Here is a 16996-nt window from a genome sequence, read left to right on the forward strand (position 1 = left end):
TAGCATTAATAATTAATGTTATTTAAATATTAGTGTGAAATATTATAATATAAATAAAATGCACAGTAAATATTGTGAAAATTTTAAATATTACAACAAATAATAATAATAAATTTTTCGGATATTATTATAAATTAAATTATTTCCTCTAAAGAGATTTCTCAGAGATTTTTCTTAACATACTGTATATATAATAAATATATTATAATCTTATATTTATTTATTTACTTAAATGACATTTTTTCTCCACAAATTGTCTGCATAAATTCTAAGATTCTAAGAAAGTTCTTAGAAAGATTTTTTTTTTACATTTTTACATATAATTTCTTATATATATATATATATATATATATATATTAAATTACATTATAAGTATTATTAATACTTAATATTTTTATATGTAATATTAAAACATAAAATAATAAATTATTAGGAAATTATTATAAATGATTTCCTCTAAAAATAAATAAATATTAATTTATTTATTTTTAGAGGAAATAATTTATAATACATTTCCTAATAATTTATACTTTTATATTTTACTATTACATATAAAAAGTATTAATAATACTGTAATTTTTTGATCTCTATTTCTTGTTGATTTGAATAAAAAGAGACCCAAATGAGTCAATAGTTGCCACACAGTAAGTGTTTAGAACCATAAAATAAATGTGGAGCAGCTCAGATCATTTAATGAGAAATGTTTGAGATCATATTGAGCTCTTTCATATTCAGACTTTTGGATCTGGAAAATCGAAGACATTTTTGAGACGCGTGTGAGATCACTGCAGTCTTTTTCCCCAAAGAAAGCTTTCTGTTTGCTCTCCATGTAATCGCACTGTTGTCTAGGTTTTTATTGTAAGAGATCTTGTGAGTGATTTCTCAGTCCTGTGGGTTTGCTGCTGTATATAGTGTTTCAGACGTCAAGTTCATTGTGTTTCACCCTCCAGCGTGTAACTGGAGCGATCATGACATACGTCCCTTTGTGTGTTTTATGTGTGTGTTCTTACAGCAAACACACACACACACACACACTCCCAGCTGGCAGAGGCTCCTGCAGGTTTCCTCTCACTCTCCGTGTGTCATCTGAGCTGATGTGTGTCATACGTCTGAGCTGCAGTTGCACAACTATCCACAGAGATGTCACATAAACACTGAAGATTTATTACCGTAGTAAAGCTTTTATTGGTGGTATCATACTTGTTGCATGAATTTACTAGCACTGGGACGCTTGTATTAAAACCATACGCTACCGTTCAAAAGTCTCACCAAGGCTGCATTTATTTAATGAAAAATACAGTTAAAAACTCCAAAATTGTGAAATATCATTACAATTTAAAATAGCTGTTTTCTATGTGAATATATTGTAAAACTGAATTAATTGCTGTGAACAAAGCTGAATTTTCAGCATCATTACTCCAGTCTTCAGTATCACAATCCTTCAGAAATCAGTCTAATATGCTGATTTGCTGCTTGCAAATGCATAAATATCTTGATATACACTACTGTTCAAAACTTTTTAGGTCACTATGAGATTTTTTTTTTTTTTGTAAAGCAAAAACACTGCTTTTTCATGCACCTGTCAAGTTTTGGCTTTTTAGTGTTTCATAAAGTGTTTTTTCAGACTAGTGGGAAGAAAACATCCAAAAGACACTGTTAAGTGTTTCTTGTATAGCACTTTATCTATTTGTGTCAATAGATTTCAATTACAATCCATATTTTTAAAGGCCGTTTTCTCAAAATGAGTTTCTTTCTCCTACACTGAGCCGTAAATCTCCACTTCAGTAACACTTACACACACTAAACTTTACATTTTGTCTATATCCTGAAGGTTTCTACAGAGAAATTTGTTCATATGCAACTTGCTTGTTTTTATACAACAATTTATTCCCCCCAAAATGTACAAAAATACATTGTTTTCTGTCTGTTCCAAGTTTTTTCTGAATTATGGAGTGACAAAATGAGACCCAAAATCCCCTCTGTATTTGACTCTAATATGTCAAGAAAATAAAACAAGAATTTTGAAACTGACTTCATGCATATTTAAACCTAACATTTTAAAAAACTTGTAGTACAAAAAATGTTTGCAATTATCAATGTAATCAATCAACTGGGTAAGTAGGTCATAACTATTAGTTTTGTTTTTTTACCCTGTTCACCTGCAGTGTCTCGCCTTAATAACTTAATTGTTAGAGTGGGCAAGGATTAGCAATCTCCACATAGATTGTGCAAATTTTGAGGGATGGTTGTGCTCTCACTGTCTACAATGTGACCAAAAGCTTGCCCCAATTGGCTTGACAGAGGCACTACATTTTCTTATTTTGAAAAACCTACTTTTCAAAAATGCCCGATCAGAACCAAACCATTGATTATCTGGAGAGTGAATATCAATAATTATCCCTAAAAAAGTTAAACTTTCGACAAAATGTTCAAAAGGCACAGGGCTGCTTTTACTAAAAAATGGCTATAACTTTTGAAAGTAATGAGTCCTCAGTCTGAGGTCGCATAAAAAGTCACGGAGCGTGGCCACTTGGTGGCGCTATAAGAGGGGAAAAACATAAAACAGCCATAACTACGCAACCATTTGTCTTATCAATGTGAAAACCGGAATGCACATCTTGGTCCAAAGTGCCACAAGCGTTACATGGACGTTTGCATATCTTAAAAAACATGATTTGAAACAAACATGCAAAGTTTTAGGGAGCTTTGAAACCCTATTGTAATTGTTAGAGTAGCCAAGGATTAGCAATCTCCATGAAAAACTGATCATGCAGACCAAACTGTAAGTTGTAGAGACTTGAAACTTGGAGGGATGATAGTACTCACATTTGCGTATCTTAAAAAAACATGGTCGCCATTGGCCGATGAAGATTGAGCACCTATTAGACATGGTTATTGGAGGCCAATTGGAACGAAAATTGGTGGGCCTATTTGACTCACAGCCTCAAAGGTCTGAGAGAAATGTGAAAGAAATCGGCCACTGGGGGGGGCAATATTGTATTTTTCGAGGGCGTAAACGATTGTATATTGCGCATTTTGTTCACACATATGCAAGATATTCGTGTCATACGAGAGACAGTACAATTCTCTGGTCTCTTTAGGTCAATAATCATCAAAAAATGTTGAAATTTACCCTTTGAGAAGCAATAACGGGGTCGTTTAGAAAAGGGGTGATTCTAAACAAGCATGCAACGTTTTAGGGAGATCGGACCACAGCTGCTGCTATAACAGTCATAAATGTTAAAAAAACATCATATTTCTATGGCAAATTACCTGTATTTGCCAAGAATGTTTTTTTGAAATCATTGATTTAGTTAGTTTTAAGCTTGCTAAATAATATGTAATGTCTTTTTTCATATGTGCTTAAATGCTTTGAAGTGCTTGAATCCCAGTAATCACTGCTTGCAGCTATATTTCATACTTGTATTCATCAAACACGCATTAAATTGATCAAAGGCGACAGTAATGGTATTTATAATGTCCCAAAAGACTTCTATTTTAAATAAATGCTGTTCTTTTGAACTTTCTATTCATTTGTGAATCCTGAAAAATAAAACGTATGACGGGTTCCTACCGTTTTCAACATTGATAATAATCAGAAATGTTTCTTGAGCAGCAAATCAGCATATTAGAATGATTTCTGAAGGATCATGTGACACTGAAGACTGGAGTAATGATATTTAAAATTAATCTTTGATCACAGAATAAATTACATTTTAAGAGAAAAGCTATTTTAAATTGTAATAATATATCACATTTTTACAGATTTTACTGTACTTTTATCCAATAATGCAGCCTTGATGAGCAGAATCCTTATGAATGTCTCCTTTCACATGTATTTAATGAAAGTTAAGTCTATAACTCATTATCAGGGTGTGACAGACATTGGTGTTCACATCACAGCTGTGTTTGAGAGTGATAATCTCTTATGTCAGATAAAGGTCACCACAGCGTGCCTGAACAGAAGTATCAAACAACTGTAGGAGATTTTGCACAATATTCACAAATGAGGTAAAGATCGTTTGATGGATTAGTCACTGTGTTTCCTTTATCTGACCTCTTTTTACTTACATTTACTTAGTCATTCTCAACTTTATTGGAATTAGTGGTTTGCTTTCATGCTGTAACCAGTGTGTGAGTGAGTCGTTTATCATAGGTGCGGTTTGCGGTCGAAAGTAACCCGTCAAGCAGAGTATTAAATCAGAACAAAGCCACAAACACTACTCTCACTTTCAGGGGAGATTAAGTTGAGCTTGTCACTTTAAAGGAGTAGTTCACCCAAAAATTAACATTTGCTGACAATGTTCTCACCCTCGGGCTATCAAAGATGTAGATGAGTTTGTTTCTTCATCAGATTTGAAGAAATGTAGCATTAAATCACTTGCTCACCAATGGATGTGAATGGGTGCCGTCAGAATGAGTGTCCAAACAGCTGATAAAAGCATCACAGTAATCCACAAGTAATCCACACCACTCCAGTCCATCAGTTAATGTCTTGAGAAGACAAAAGCTGTGTGTTTGTAAGGAACAAATCCATCTTTAAGACGTTTTTAACTAAAATGCGAGTCCATAATCCATAACAACACTTCCTCCAGTGAAACATCTGCACAGATCAAGCATCGTTTACAAGTCAAAGCAGCTCTAAAGAAATATGTGGGTGGATTTTGATGTAAGAGAAAACAGGCGGAGGAAACGTTATTATGAATTATGGACTCGTATTTTACTTAAAAACATTTAATGATGGATTTGTTTCTTACAAACACACAGCTTAAGATGTTAAATGGTGGACTGGAGGTGGTGTGTATTATTTAAGGATTATTGTAATGTTTTTAATCAGCAGTTTGGCCTCTCATTCTGACGGCACCCATTCACATCCATTGGTGAGCGAGTGATGTAATGCTGCATTTCTCCAAATCTGATGAAGAAACAAACTCATCTACATCTTTGATGGCCTTAGAGTGAGCACACTTTCAGCAAATTGACATTTTATTTTTTTTGTGAACTGTCGATTTAATGTTGGGTATGTTCGTGATCAGATTTCTAATATATATTTCACATTTCTCCACAGAAATCAACCAAAGGCTCTGTTTTGCTGGACTACGTGTTCAGTCACGTGAATCTCGCCGAAACAGAGTATTTTGGCCTTCGCTATTGCGACCGCAGTCATCAAACGGTGAGTTATATAAGATTTTATCCCATGTCAGCTCTTAAAGGAACAGTTCATCCCAAAATTAATTATTCTTGCATCATTTGCTCACTCTCGTGTCATTCAAAACCTGTATGATGCAACATAAAAGCTTTAAAAAGGACAAAAAAATTGGGATAGTCCATCTGATTTTTTCAAAAAAACCAAACCAAACAATTTTGGTTCCCATTGACTTCCATTGTACGTTCTGTCCAAACAATGAAAGCCAACGGGAAGTGTTTTGTTTACCTACATTCTTCAAATTATCATCTTTTTTTGTTTCCAGAGAAAAATGAAAGTCAAACAGGTTTGGAATGACGTGAGGGCGAGTTCATCTTTGGGTGAACTGTTCCTTTAAGGAAGTTTGCTAAGGCATTAACTGGTCATAAGGTCCTAAGGGTCACGTCTGAGGTAAAGGGTGGTTAGGTTTACCCAGGGGCCAATTTTTGGGTAAGGCAAAGTGCAGCATTGTGAAAGAACACAACAGTCATTACCTCATACGCTCGACCAGAGACAGAGGTGTTTCCCACAATGCCTTGCAGGCCCTGTCCCACGAGCCTAGATTTATTGCTGAGCATGCAATGGGTGAGAGGCACGCCGCAACTTACATTTACACAAATCTGTCAACTCTATGAATGGTTATTACAGTAAAAAGAGCCAGGAGATAAAAATCTTTCCACCAAAATGGTGTAATTTTTCTGCTGTGTGGGTGTTTTACATGCGCTCTTGACTCATAGATGGTTCATCTAATTGTAAGGCACAAAGAATTCCTTTAGCAGAGACATTTTTAACATGTTGTTATAGATATAAATTAAAACATCTGTCCTCATCCACTGGAGGAGAAATTGCTGTCTTGTTTTGAGGTATAGTACTTATGTTTCTGGGCAAAAATTTAAGCTGCTTGTTTGTGCGAAGCATGATTCTAGGGTCATCACAATGATTCTATGTTGCTAGGTCATTGCTATGCGGCTGCTAAGGTGTTCTGAGTCATTAATGTTGTGCATTTCAGTTGTTAGGGAGTTCTAAGTGGTTGCTAGGTCGTTGCTAAGGTGTTTTGAGTCATTAATGTCATGCGGTTCAGTTGCTAGGTCATTGCTATGCTTGCGTTTACGTTACTAGAGATTTCTGAGTGGTTGCTAGGTTGTTCCTATGTGGTTGCTAAGGTGTTCTGAGTTATTAATGTCATGCAGTACAGCTAGGTTGTTGCTATGCAGTTGCTGAGGTGTTTTGAGTCATTAATGTCATGCTGTTTAGTGGCTAGGTTGTTGCTATGTGGTTGCTAAGGTGTTCCGAGTCATTAATGTCATGCAGTTCAGTTGCTAGGTTGTTGCTATGCAGTTGCTTAGGTGTTTTGAGTCATTAATGTCATGCTGTTCAGTTGCTAGGTTGTTGCTATGCAGTTGCTTAGGTGTTTTGAGTCATTAATGTGTTGTAGTTCAGTTGCTATGTGGTTGCTAAGGTGTTCTGAGTCATTAATGCCACACAGTTCAGTTGCTAAGTTGTTGCTATGTGGTTGCTAAGGTGTTCTGAGTTATTAATGTCATGCAGTTCAGTTTTTAGGGAGTTCTAAGTGGTTGCTAGGTCGTTGCTATGCAGTTGCTAAGGTGTTCTGAGTCATTAATGTGTTGCAGTTCAGTTGCTATATTGTTGCTATGTGGTTGCTAAGGTGTTCTGAGTCATTAATGTCATGCAGTTCAGTTGCTAGGTTGTTGCTGAGCAGTTGCTAAGGTGTTTTGAGTCATTAATGTCATGCTGTTTAGTTGATAGCTTGTTGGTATGCAGTTGCTAAGGTGTTGTGAGTCATTAATGTCATGCAGTTAAGTTTTTATGGAGTTCTGAGTGGTTGCTACGTCGTTGCTATGCAGTTGCTAAGTTGTTCTGAGTCATTAAAGTGTTGCAGTTCAGTTGCTATATGGTTTCTAAGGTGTTCTGAGTCATTAATGTCATGCAGTTAAGTTTTTATGGAGTTCTGAGTGGTTGCTAGGTTGTTGCTATGCAGTTGCTAAGGTGTTCTGAGTCATTAGGGTCATGTAGTTTAAGTTTTTAGGGAGTTCTGAGTGGTTGCTAGGTCGTTGCTATGCAGTTGCTAAGCTGTTCTGAGTCTTTAATGTGTTGCAGTTCAGTTGCTAGTTTGTTGCTAAGGTGTTTTGAGTCAATGTCATGCAGTTCAGTTGCTAGGTTGTTGCTATGCAGTTGTTAAGTTGTTCTGAGTTATTTATGTGTTGCAGTTCAGTTGATATGTTGTTGCTATGCAGTTGCTAAGGTGTTCTGAGTCATTAAGGTCATGTAGTTCGGTTTTTAGGGAGTTCTGAGTGGTTGCTAGGTCGTTGCAATGCAGTTGCTAAGCTGTTCTGAGTCTTTAATGTGTTGCAGTTCAGTTGCTAGTTTGTTGCTAAGGTGTTTTGAGTCATTAATGTCATGCAGTTCAGTTGCTAGGTTGTTGTTAGGAAGTTGCTAAGGTGTTCTGAGTCATTAATGTGTTGCAATTCAGTTGCCAGGTTGTTGCTAGTTTGTTGCTAAGGTGTTCTGAGTCATTAATGTGTTGCAGTTCAGTTGCTATGCAGTTGCTAAGATATTCTAAATCATTAACGTCATGCAGTTAAGTTGTTAGGGAGTTCTGAGTGGTTGCTAGGTCATTCAGTGTTCAGTAATTATGTTACGTGCTTTAGTTAATTTAAAAAGAAAACTATGTTTCTGTTTAGTTTTCATTTATTTTTATTTTACTTGAACATATTTATTTCATTTAGTTGCCAAGACAACATTTCTAGTTTTTAGTTGAGTTGTTCATGTTTTATATCATTTCTGCTTTGTTTAAATTAACATTGATACGCAATAGTTCATATATAGTATTAGTTAATAATATATAATAGTTATAAAATAAGTCAAAGTCTCTAGCTTGGGTCCCTCCTTCAATACAAATTTTTCACCAAGTGAAAATTGTAAGTCTGATCATTTAGTGAAATAGTAAAGGTTTGTTAAATCATCCTCCATGACTGTAGTCAAAAATCATCCCTTGTTCTTGTAAACAGCGACTGTCTGTTGTTTTTGAGCGCTTCAGTTGAGTGAAACCCAGCAGCTGCTTTAATGTGATTATTAGATGAGTCTTAGCGACTCAATTAACGTGTTCTAATTGAATAACATGCAGCACTAATCCTCTTCCCGTCTGCACACACACCTTCATTGGTTTCCTATTGTCTGCACACATGTTTGTTTGCCTTGTCTCTATGTAAATGCGGTTCAGCGGGAGTTTACCGTGTTTGCTGCGCTCATATGAAGTATTTCATGGGTGCTCATTTGCACATTCATTAAAAGGCATATAAATCTTGTCTGCAAGGCGACGCCAGATAGCATTTCCTCCTGACTGCACTGAAATATCACCTGACGAGAGCTGTGTGTCTGTGTTCGTTATAGAGCCCGGGAGATGTTAATTAGCTGAACCGCCTCACAGATTGAGCAAATCACTGTTAATGCACTCATAGTTGATGCAGTGTTTGCTAATGGAAGCACCACTTTAATTATTGCTCATAGTTACTGTTAAAAATCAGTTTGTGCATTGTCCTGAGTAGTGTAGAGTAGAGTTGTCACGATACTGGAATTTCTCATTTTGATAAAGGCTACTACCTTGAAAAATATCGATATTCAATATAATTTCCAATACCATGTGGAAAAACTGCCACATCATTAAGAGGATAAAAAGATAAATATAACAAGGGTTGAATGTGACAATAAGGTGTCTTCATGAAAACTTCATTAAGTGGTAAAACACTGGAGAAAAACTAGATTTGCATATGTTTGTATTGTTTTTCCCATTATGGAGCACTATAAACACAGATAATGTCTGTTTGATTCATACTGGAAGCCAGGGAGAGCCCCTAATTCCATTTAATTTTTTCCTAATTGGTTTTTTATTTATTTTTCTGGAATTGGTGTTGTTTTTTAGGACTTCACTATACTTTTGTTATGATAAATAGTCAATTATTGTTATTTTATCTTTGTTATTAGTAATAAGAAAGAACACAGATGCAATTAACAAACTAAAGGATAAATACAATAAAACAAAGACACAAATGAAATAATTAGAGCCCTATGAAATTAGTTTTATTCCCGTATTGCGTTTTATTTTTTCCAAATTCATTTGAATTTTTCTGGATTCCGTTTTTCCTGTTTTTAGACTTATTTTTAATGGTTACATTAAAAAATATTCAGCAAAAAAACATCTCTAATTACTTGAAATCATGAAACGTACACATTTTAACAGCAACTGCTTAAAAGTGTTGCAAAATTATATTTTAAGGTCCTATAAAATAAGTTTTATTACTTTTCTCAAATTCTATTGATTAAATTCTGTGAATCTGCATTCCATTTGAATAGTTTCAATACATTTCAATGCTCAAAAGCGTGTCTAATTAATTTATAAATATTAATAATATTTTATAAAGAATTATTTATTATTTTTCTTGTGTGTTTACAATTTTCTTAATAATATTTTTTTCTGCTAAATATTCCTTAAATGTTGTTTTAATTACATTTTTATTAGTAGTAGTAGTACTATCATTACATCAAGTAATCAGTGTTGGGGAAAGTTACTTTTAAAAGTAATGCATTACAATATAGAGTTACTCCCTAAAAAAGTAACTAATCGCGTTACTTAGTTACTTTTTATGGAAAGTAATGCGTTGCGTTACTTTTGTGTTACTTTTTTAAAATCTGGGCAGGGCTTGCTTGTTTGTTTTTAAAATAAAAAGTTCTATTTTTGGCAAATGTAAAAGCCTTTTTACAACAAAAGCCTCAGGCTTAGAGAAAAGTAAATTCACAACTGAAACGTAGACCGCAGAAGAAAAAATGTCAACTCTTCAGCAATAAAAAAAGGAAAACAAATGTTAGATTATTTTGAGTCATTTTTGCTTTTTAGTATGGATGAATTGAATCATCGAAGGTCGGCAGCAAAGACATTGGTTAATAAAATGGGATAAAATACATAAAGGATATTTGTATTATTTAACATATTAATTATTGCAGGTTTGTGTCATATTCTGAGTTGCATTTCACTGTTTTTATTCATTTTGAGAAATACTGAATACTTTTTTTTGTAAGTGAGATAAATTAATGCATGCTTACATTTATTCTAGAACTAAAGTAACATCTTACAATTTCTCTCAACATGGGGACAGGAGAACTTTCAATCAATAACTGGGGGAAAAGTAACTGGCATTAATTATTTGGAAAAGTAACTTCAAAGATATTTTCTTGCAAGTTAAAAAGTAATGCGATACTTTACTAGTTACTTGAAGATATTTTGAATTAAATATAGTTTAGTCAATATTAAACAAAGATTAGATCGTCAGTAATGTATGAAAGCAATCGTCAGGGTGTTGGCGCCCTCTGCAGGCCTTTTTTGTAATGCGTAATGTACATTAGCTCTATTGTTTATAACAGTTTTGTGCAATAAAACCATATGATTTCTTGCTTTTGTATTTTATTTTAACCAATTATTATTGCATCAGTGCTATTATACAGTGGTGTGAAAAAGTGTTGGCTCCCTTCCTGATTTTTTTTTTTTTTTTTTTTTTGCATGTTTGTCACACTTTAATGTTTCAGATCATCAAACAAATTTAAATATTAATCAAAGATAACACAAGTAAACATTACATGCAGTTTTTAAATGAAGGTTTTTTTTTTATGAAGGGCCCTGTGTGAAAACAAAACTGTGGTTTATCACACCTGAGTTCAGTTTCTCTAGCCACACCCAGGCCTGATTACTGCCACACCTGTTCGCAATCAAGAAATCACTTAAATAGGACCTGCCTGACAAAGTGAAGTAGACCAAAAGATCCTCAAAAGCTACACATCATGTTGAGATCCAAAGAAAGAGGAGCAAATGAGAAAGAAAGTAATTGAGATCTATCAGTCTGGAAAAGGTTATAAAGCCATTTCTAAAGCTTTGGGACTCCAGCGAACCTCAGTGAGAGCTATTATCCACAAATAACGAAAACATGGAACAGTGGTGAACCTTCCCAGGAGTGGCCGGATGACCAATATTACCCCAGGAGTGCAGCGACGACTCATCCAAGAGCTCACAAAAGACCCTACAACAACATCTAAAGAACTGCAGGCCTCTCTTGCCTCAGTTGAGGTCAGTGTTCATGACTCCACCATAAGAAAGAGACTGGACAAAAATGGCCTGCATGGCAGAGTTCCAAGACCAAAACCGCTGCTGAGCAAAAAGAACATAAAGGCTCGTCTCAGTTTTGCCAGAACACATCTTGATGATCTCCAAGATTTTTGGTAAAATACCCTGTGGACTGATGAGATAAAAGTTGAACTTTTTGGAAGGTGTGCGTCCCATTACATCTGGGGTAAAAGTAACACAGCATTTCAGAAAAAGAACATCATACCAAGAGTAAAATATGGTAGTGGTAGTGTGATGGTCTGGGGCTGTTTTGCTGCTTCTGGACTAGGGGTCAGCTGATATGTGTTTTTCAGGGCCGATACCGATTATTACAGATCAAATGCACCGATAAACAATATTTTGAACTAGGGCTGGGCGATAAAACGATAACGATATATATCGCGATAGACAAGTGATCGATATCAATAAAAAATGTGTTCGATAAACCGTTCGATATTTTGTATTCTTCGTCGGCCCGCCCAGCCCCCCTTTAACGTTCAGTTCATAGCGCCAGATCACAATAGAAGTTAAAGTTATCTTTCCTACAGAACGGGTCCATGTTGTTGTATTAAACAAACTAAATAGCCTTATGTTATTAATCTTATTTACACGACGGCATGTCATTTCTGTCTCTACATGATCGCGCGTTTACAATGTCTCCGCACAGACGGGATCGCGGACTCCATTCATAAAAACGGACTTTACTATAGGGCGGAATGCCGCGGAATTCGTCGATTTTTGGACCAATAAATAAAAAGTTGGTCTGTTAATTAATTCAGATCGCGATATGGACTAGTGTCTGTGAAAACTGAAATGCAAAAAGACCGTTTCAATAAGAATCCTGCATGTTCCGTTTGCCTCTCTATGTATGAATGGAGGAGACGCGTTTTATTTTCACTACACGCATACTGCACACGTGACGCTCCCGCTAATTTTTGGCCTTTGCATCTCACATGAACAGACAAACTCCAATAAATACATCTCCAAAGCTGCTGTGAGTGTCACTTTTTGTCAATTTTACCGTTTCATTAGTGAAACTAGCATCATTCATACTGTATTACACACTGAAACTTCACTGCAACCTGTCAAAATAAAAGTACGGTTTAACATGTGACAGAACCATATTAGTCTTGTATAACTGTACAGTATAATGTAGGTGTTTATATGTACACATTTAAATAATTTACATAAACAATATATATGATAAAAAATAAAATAAAGAGTCACCACTTAATTGTTGAAAAAATACTATTATTATTAAACCTTTTTTTAACTGAATATAATTTTCTTCTATGTATTAATTTTAACAGTAAAGCTCCGTTTATTTTTATTTTTAAAAATAAATCTGTGATTTTGCTTTCATTTGATTATCAGAAAAATTAAAACAAGAATTTCTGGAAAAAAAAAAAAAAAGATTGTAAGGCCCTATTGTTCAAAATGTTGAAAGTTTTGGACTTATTTTTTCACTTAAATAAATATTTTTGTTATTACACAAAGTATAGGCTAAAGTACCGGGAAAGAAGTAATGTTGGCTACTGGCAACCAGCAATCTGTGCAGAAATAATATAATCAGCCAAGTACTTTGCAACAACCTCTGACCTGTGGTCAAGCCGTACTTCTGGGCCATACATTAGCTTGACCATTCACTTCATCGACAATGAATGGGGTTTGAATTGAGGATTAAGAGATAATTAAGTGTATATTGTGACTTTAGACTTATGTTTACATTTTAATTATTTGAGTTTTCCATGGTTGTTGACATTTCTGTCTTAATAACTGAGGGGATTATGATCAGAGGCAGGTTAAGTTTAAAATAAAAATGCTTGAGTGTAATATATTTTTCTCCTGGTCCTTTCTATAAATGGGTCATAAAAATATCAATAATTATCGATATCGACCGATATGAAACACTGATATAGTGATATAGTTTTCAGCCATATCGCCCAGCCCATTTTTTGAACCGATATGTGTCTAGTGTAAAAATGAAAATTGGTAAGATGAGACCACAGGTTTGAAGTATCCACCCATACTGACAACATCTCCACATGTTTTGCACACTGCCTTCCCTGGTGTTTGTTGAGTGTAGTACTCCCACACTGCACTTCGTGTCTTCTTCCGTTCATCCATCTACAATAAGGGTAATATAGAGAGAGTTAAAAGTGGGGCCACTGTATGCTTCCCGATTAAGCCTGTGCATACTGTATTAAAGCTAAACAGCTTGGGGAAATATAACTATTTGGCTTCAAATTATTTACATGTTAGAAATGTTCATGTAATAGCATGAGCTATAATAATTTCTCATTAATTATTTTCTGATGGCTAAATCCAATGAGGTGACTATCCAATTCATCATCTAATGCACATCAGTTGATTAGCTTAAAAACGCACAATGTGTAATATAAGTGTTAATAATTTAATTCTTCATTTTAGAAGATGTTAAGAAGACCTTTTCATTAAAATAGAACATTAATAGCCTATTATAGGCACACTCAGTTCCATAGCCTAAATGTCTCATTTTTTGTTATCCTAACCTAGGCCTATGTGACACTACACATTTCCATTAGTTTTAATTTACAGTACAGTGCAAATGAAGGCATAAAAACATTAATTTATCTTTTAATCAAATAAGTTATTTTTTTACAAATGAGTTTACTCTATTCTATGCGCCTTATAATGCGGTGCGCCTTATATATGAAAACAGTTTTGAAATAGGCCATTCATTGAAGATGCGCCGGTGCGCCTTATAGTGCGGAAAATACGGTATATGACTGGATTCCGCGATTCCGTCCGTGTTTTCTGCATCCGGGAAATCAAGATAACATTGAGGTGTTTTTGCAACTTCACCGTAAAGGATTGTAAATTACTGAAACACAATCAACGTCTGCTGCTGACTTACCTTTGAGAGACAACTGATTACTGCCGCAAGCTGCTCGCAGCTCCAGCAAGCGTTCTGTCTGTCTTCAGTGCCTTCAACCTTCGAGTTGATTGGTCGGACTCGCGACTCCCAACCAATCAGATGCGCGGTGGGCGGAGACTGCTCTAGGGCACAGAGTGGTGAGCTCTGACAGGTTGCGTCGGAGCCAAAGAGCGCATTTCACAATTAAATTATTTTTATCGGCAAATCGGTTTTGAAAATAACCGATTCCGATAATCGTAAAAATGCTTAATATCGGCGCCAATAATCAGTCGACCCCTATTCTGGACCTGGAAGACCATGAATTCTGCTGTCTACCAAAAAAATCCTGAAGGACAATGTCTGGCCATCTGTTGGTGACCTCAAGCTGAAGCGAACTTGGGTTCTGCAGCAGGACAATGATCCAAAACACACCAGCAAATCCACCTCTGAATGGCTGAAGAAAAACAAAATGAAGACTTTGGAGTGGCCTAGTCAAAGTCCTGACCTAAATCCTATTGAGATGCTGTGGCATGACCTTAAAAAGGCAGTTCATGCTCAAACCCTCCAATGTGGCTGAATTACAACAATTCTGCCAAGATGAATGCGCCAAAATTCCTGCACAGCGCTGTAACAGACTCATTGCAAGTTATCGCAAACGCTTGATTGCAGTTGTTGCTGTTAAGGGTGGCCCAGCCAGTTAGTAAGTTTAGGGGGCAAACACTTTTTCACACAGGGCCATGTGGGTTTGGATTTTGTTTTCCCTTCATAATAGTCAAGTCAAGTCACCTTTATTTATATAGCGATTTTAACAATACAGATTGTGTCAAAGCAACTGCACAGTATTTAAACAGCACAATAGTGTGTAAGTAACGCATTATTGTAAATAATCAATTTTCAGTTAAAGGCAGTTCATCAATGAATTCAGAGATATCATCATCCAGTTCAGTTCAAATAGTATAGGATATCGCTGGAAAGTGTCCCCAAGTAAGCAAGCCAGAGGCGAGAGCGGCAAGGAACCAACACTCCACAGGTGACAGAAATGGAGAAAAAAACCTTGGGAGAAACCAGGCTCAGTCGGGGGACCAGTTCTCCTCTGGCCAGATGAAACCAGCAGTTTGTACCAATGTCTGATTGTAGAGAACTCATCAGGATCCTGTGGTGTAGTACCGATGGCCATCTAGGTTGGTGAGGTCTTTAGTGATGATCCGTCTCTGGAGCTCATCTGGTTGACATCCACGGCTATTGAAGTCATCTCCAGGTGGTGATCCATGATCTGAGCTGGGTACGGACTGGATCCGGGGGACTGCAGTGACCATCTGATCCAGATACAGGCTGGGTCTGGTGGCTACGGTGACCTCGGAATAAGAATGAAACAGACTAATATTAGCGTAGATGCCATTCTTTTTACGATGCAGCGAGTGCATCAGATGTTATGGGAGGTGTTTTCGGTTCTGGTTGACCTAATTAATGCAGCCTAACAATCCTTTAATGGATTTGAATTATTGGAATGTGTTAATGTTTTATGTGTAAGCCAGATTAAAGAGATGTGTCTTTAATCTAGATTTAAACTGACAGAGTGTGTCTGCCTCCCGAACAGTGTTTGGTAGATTGTTCCAGAGTTTAGGTGCTAGATAAGAAAATGATCTGCCGCCGGCAGTTGATTTTGATATTCTAGGTATTATCAAATTGCCAGAATTTTGAGAACGCAGCGGACGTGAGGGACTATAATGCGATAGAAGCTCGCTCAAGTACTGAGGAGCTAAACCATTGAGGGCTTTATAAGTAATTAGCAAGATTTTAAAATCTATACGATGTTTTATAGGGAGCCAATGCAGTGTTGACAGAACCAGGCTAATATGCTCATACTTTCTAGTTCTAGTAAGAACTCTAGCTGCTGCATTTTGGACCAGCTGGAGTTTGTTTATTAAGCGTGCAGAACAACCACCCAATAAAGCATTACAATAATCTATCCTTGAGGTCATGAACGCATGAATTAATGTTTTATAATAATAATAATAATAAAAAAACGTCATTCAAAAACTGCATGTTGTGTTTACTTGTGTTTTCTTTGATTAATATTTACATTTCAGTTTGATCTGAAATTAAATGAAACATTAAAGTGTGACAAACATGCAAAAAAAAAAAAAATCAGGAAGGGGGCCAACACTTTTTCTCACCACTGTATATGTATTTTAAGCCACTTACATCTACATTTTTAGACCCCAAAAAGCCTAATTATAATTATAGGGCCCTATAAATGATTATTTTTTAATCAAAAAGCCTGTCTTATTGATTTTACAGTTTTATTTTTACCAAATTCTTTTCCATTGCTTTTCTGGATTTCTGGGTTCCATTAAAATGTATTAATCAAAAACATCTGCAATTAATTGATTTTATTAAAGTAAAATGTTCTTAAGTAAAATTGTTGATTTTTTTTTTTTTTTTTTGGTGATGTTTATGATGTTTTGATCTCATGTCTTCTCTCTTATGTTCACAGTATTGGCTGGATCCCTCAAAAACACTCGCTGAACATAAAGATTTAATAACAAGTAAGTATGCAGTGGTTTCTATTTAAAAAAACAAAAACATCTCAGAAATCTTCAGAGATACTTTCTAATGCATCCTGGGATGAAACACATTGACCTAATGATTATCCTTCATCTTCGGTGGAGATTAAATATGGATCGGCGCAGCAGGAGACGCAGCCGTAATGATTCTCTAAAGGCCTCGCATTGCATTTCAGACC

The 16996-nt window shown here is 35.6% G+C and overlaps 1 protein-coding gene across 1 annotated transcript in view; it reads left to right on the plus strand.

Moving 5' to 3' along the window:
• epb41l4a (erythrocyte membrane protein band 4.1 like 4A) overlaps positions 1-16996 on the plus strand; it is a 90404-nt gene that overhangs the window by 20724 nt on the left and 52684 nt on the right. Inside the window, exons 2-3 of the mRNA XM_073829609.1 lie at positions 5069-5173; positions 16748-16799. Of these exons, the coding sequence (XP_073685710.1) occupies positions 5069-5173; positions 16748-16799 (157 nt within the window). The remainder of the gene's footprint in view (positions 1-5068; positions 5174-16747; positions 16800-16996) is intronic.

This window comes from Garra rufa, chromosome 23, assembly GCF_049309525.1.
Source record: "Garra rufa chromosome 23, GarRuf1.0, whole genome shotgun sequence".
In the NCBI taxonomy this organism is placed as follows: domain Eukaryota; kingdom Metazoa; phylum Chordata; class Actinopteri; order Cypriniformes; family Cyprinidae; genus Garra; species Garra rufa.